The sequence below is a fragment of the Cucurbita pepo genome, chromosome LG18 (genome assembly GCF_002806865.2).
Source record: "Cucurbita pepo subsp. pepo cultivar mu-cu-16 chromosome LG18, ASM280686v2, whole genome shotgun sequence".
In the NCBI taxonomy this organism is placed as follows: Eukaryota; Viridiplantae; Streptophyta; class Magnoliopsida; order Cucurbitales; family Cucurbitaceae; genus Cucurbita; species Cucurbita pepo.
Window position 1 is genome coordinate 1751916 of NC_036655.1, and position 4440 is coordinate 1756355.

Sequence of the window (4440 nt, forward strand, 5' to 3'; positions counted from 1 at the left end):
ATCATACGATGTCGTAGAGCTTCCATCCAAAGTCCAATTGTTACCAAATATGGCGAGCATTCATATTTCATATAGGCGGACTTAACTCTAGAATTGCTTGCCCAAATTCCATTCGAAACTCCGACTTGCAAGGTTAAGGCCCAAGACCCTACCTGACCCTTCAACAAGCCTATCTTTGACACTTGTGTCTACTCATGGACCATATCTTGCTTATGTCTCGTCTTCTCTTCAATGTCCACTCTATGTGCTGTGTTGGATGATGCACCGTCCTCCTCGATCACATCATAGGTTNTTGTCCTTGAAAGACCCATTTCAAAAGAAGTCGCCTAAGACACTCATCTTGCAACACTCGCCCTTACTGTGACACACGTATGTGCCACAAGATAGCTCGCTTAGGCCATAGAGCCCAGGAGTGGTGAAGAGCTAATATCATGTCTCCACCTAAGATACATTTTGAGGCATTTTCAATTCTCCTCGAGTAGACGTCATTTTGGCGAACGATCATACGATGTCGTAAAGCTTCCATCCGAAGTCCAATTGTTACCAAATATGGCGAGCATTCATATTTCATATAGGCGAACTTAACTCTAGAATTGCTTGCCCAAATTCCATTCAAAACTCCGACTTGCAAGGTTAAGGCCCAAGACCCCACCTGACCCTTCAACAAGCCTATCTTTGACACTTGTGTCTACTCGTGGACCATATCTTACTTATGTCTCGTCTTCTCTTCAATGTCCACTCTTTGTGGTGTGTTGGATGATGCACCGTCCTCCTCGATCACATCATAGGTTAGATAGACACCACATAAAGGTCACCATTTTGCTTGTCATAAACGGAGAGTTACAACTTACTATTTTCATAGTGTAATCGTGATATTGATCACCTACAACTAACTAAGACATTCCCACATTTTCAGCATCATTCCATGAGCCCAATGGATGAGATGCCCCTCACTAATCACATCCACATTGATATTTTCTAATCAACTCACATTCATAATCACACCCACATTAATATTTTACTATCAACTCACATTCATAATAACGGCTACAAGATTGTGTGCGTGTGCGTGTGCGTGTGCGTGTGCGTGTGCGTGTGCGTGTGCGTGTGCGTGTGCGTGTGCGTGTGCGTGTGCGTGTGCGTGTGCGTGTGCGTGTGCGTGTGCGTGTGCGTGTGCGTGTGCGTGTGCGTGTGCGTGTGCGTGTGCGTGTGCGTGTGCGTGTGCGTGTGCGTGTGCGTGTGCGTGTGCGTGTGCGTGTGCGTGTGCGTGTGCGTGTGCGTGTGCGTGTGCGTGTGCGTGTGCGTGTGCGTGTGCGTGTGCGTGTGCGTGTGCGTGTGCGTGTGCGTGTGCGTGTGCGTGTGCGTGTGCGTGTGCGTGTGCGTGTGCGTGTGCGTGTGCGTGTGCGTGTGCGTGTGCGTGTGCGTGTGCGACTAAAAACGTGATTTGAAAAATATGATTGACACAAGGCGGCCTATTGAAGAAAAATTATAAATATATATCTACTTTGACCATAATAAAAGTGAGTCATGTTATACCAACTCTATTGAATTTCCAATGCATCAAAAGGGCGAGGCCAAAGTTAATGAAAAGAAGGATGAATCAAAAAGTCCAAGCAAGAAAGACTCGCTATGTATCTATCTCATACAACCAACTTTTCTCCTGTCTGAAAATTTCTAACTCAGCCGAACTCGAGTTTTTGTATTCTCATATATGTGAGAGTAAGTTTTAAATACCATATCGACGCGTCTTCATCGATAGTCCACCGGTAAGCGATACCCAGTCATCACTATCTTATCGGCAGACATTTTACCCGTCTTCGGCATCACATGCCAATGCAGTGTCAAGTTGAATTCTTTACCTCTAAGATTGCTTCCCTAGAAGATAAAACATGGTATAACAAGATAAGGTTGATGTAGATGAAAAGGTAGCTTCATCTAATATTGCAGAGATTAATGTAATGTAGCTATGGCTCACCTGATCGATGAAACGGTACTTGTTTGAAGTGTGAATCGAAAACTTTGCGTTCTCTTTGGAAGGTATTATACCATCCCACAGCGAGATCTGAAACACGGCGTCATAACAACTGAATAAGATAAGCAGCAGGATTAGAAATCCGGGAGATGTATCGATGGAGCTTACCTGGTTCAAGGAGTTCTTAGGAGTCTCATACTCAGCAGCTACAAAAACAAAAACCTGTAAACTTGTATTAAAATCTAATAATCGTATTCGCTTAAGTGAGCTAGTCATGATATGAAAACAAACTACCGAAGCCTACCGGAGCTGGAAATGAGATGAGACGAGTACAGACTACAACATAATTTTTGTGTCCATATTCCGAAATCAATGAAAAGGATCTCAAGTCGGATCCACAGTAAAATAACTCAAGATTCAACATTCAAATATCTCAAAAGCCATACAAATGGCACAAAAGTCACAAGGAAAAAGACCAAAATTATGAAATAGGTTGTTCCAAACCTGCTTTGTGTTCCATGTAAATAAAGACTGCAAGTCCATCGAGATATTTAGGGTCATGGTGACCTGCACAGTTAAAGAACTTCAGTTCAGACTCTAAGGTATAAAGCTATAATAAATATCAAAACCATTGTGATGAATGGTTATCCTTGTTCGTAACGTAATTAACATCTAAAAACCAACAGAGAAATTATCGATTTGACTACTATTGCATGAGTTTCGAAGTAACTGAACAACATACATTTGATACTTGACACCAACTTGAAACCCGTTTCAAGGCAAGAGAATTAAGCAATGCACGTCTAATAATCCGATATCATGTTGGATAGCCACCATGATCATGACAGCATCTATTCAGTAATAAGAGCTGCCTAGTGTCCTCTTTCAATGTATCCTCTACAGAGTGTTTCTGAGATAAGTTTTAAATTAGTGCTACCCTTCCAGAGTATTGCTATGAGATCCCACATCGGTTGGAGATGGAAACGAAGAATTCCTTATAAGAGTGTGGAAACCTCTCCTAACAGACGCGTTTTAAAACCATGAGGCTGATGGTGATACGTAACGAGCTAAGCGGACAATATCTACTAGAAGTGGGCTTGGGCTGTTACAATTACATCGTCCATTTTCACAATTTCAATGACCTAAGCTGATTAAAGAGCCTGAGGAAAAGAGCAATTTGAAATGTTCTCAAACTTCAAGCAAATTTGAAGACGGTTCGAATAAACCTCTATGAATATTTCATGAAGATATAGAACCTATACAGATATCTTTTTTCTTTTCTCTCTATCTCTCTTTGGAGCAAAACTCTACTTATAATACAAAAACACTTACAAAAAGAAAAGGCAACCACAGAAGGATCCAAATGACAAGGCTATACCAAAGATTAGCCATAAAGAAGCTAACTAATCTCCACATTGGCTGTGCTCATCCTGTCTAAAACTTCTCTTATTCATCTCAAACCAAATACTCCATAAAACAGCAAACAACAGATATGTTCTATCAATTCTCCAAGATCGCATTTGGCTTTAAGATCGCAGGACTAAGGATTTTAGGTCGGAGATGCATCATTTCTCTCCTTCCATTCTTTCAATCAATAAAAACGTACAAAGATGTAACTAGCAAGAAAACAAACTCGGACATCATTGTCCAAAAGATTCCCTAGATTCATAAGAATCAAACCCCAAAGCAGGCTTCGACGATCACAAAAAAGAAACAATCTGAACCATTCAATTCAAGAATCGAGGAAAAGACGAATCTCCAAGAATATACCTCGTCATTTCCATGAATCTGCTTCTGAAACCGGTTAATGCTCAACACCTAAAACAATCAGAACAAACAAAATGCACAACAAATCTCAATCGCTCCGAGAAATCAAACCAAAATCCAAACCGTATGAGCCACAGATCTAACCAAAATTAAAAAATTAAAAAAAAAAATAGCAAGAGAAAACGAATGTTCGACCTGAACCCGAGCCGTGGGAGAGGGAGAGTTGAAGTTATCGGAGAAGGAGGCCATGGTGCACATAATTGCAAGAATCGTAACAGCGAAAGTGACCAAAGCATTGGCTCGATAACCAAAAGAATGCATATTTTCTTCTGGTTTCGTTTTGCTACGGAATCTGGTTTCGATTTCGCCTTGTTCTTGATCCTGTTCTTGCTGTTTCTGTGGTTCGATTCTTCTTCTTTGACTCGTTGGTCTCTTTTTGGTTCGATGGAAATGGCGCTGCGGTGGCTTTTTCGACCATCAAAAGAGTTTATATTTTCATTTAAAATAAATAAATAAATTATTATTATTTTTAAATAGTAAATTTAAAAAATTAGTCGATTTTCTGATTATTTGACATGATATATTAATTTAATTTATAATTACATTATTTTAAAATTTTCTTTTATGGTAAATAATAAATGGAGTTAATATTAGAAATTACTATGGCATTTTCCATTGACAATCAATTTATTAATTAATAA

General features: G+C 39.9%; 1 protein-coding gene across 1 annotated transcript; it reads right to left on the minus strand.

The window, feature by feature from the left end:
• Positions 1-1475: 1475 nt before the first annotated feature.
• LOC111779641 (signal peptidase complex subunit 3B-like) lies at positions 1476-4205 on the minus strand. The gene is made up of 6 exons (XM_023659734.1): positions 3935-4205; positions 3743-3790; positions 2477-2539; positions 2141-2194; positions 1976-2062; positions 1476-1875 (listed from the first exon to the last, which is right to left on the minus strand). Exons 1-6 carry the CDS (start codon positions 4058-4060, stop codon positions 1750-1752), a joined length of 504 nt encoding a protein of 167 aa, XP_023515502.1. The 5' UTR covers positions 4061-4205; the 3' UTR covers positions 1476-1749.
• Between the last annotated feature and the right edge of the window lie 235 nt (positions 4206-4440).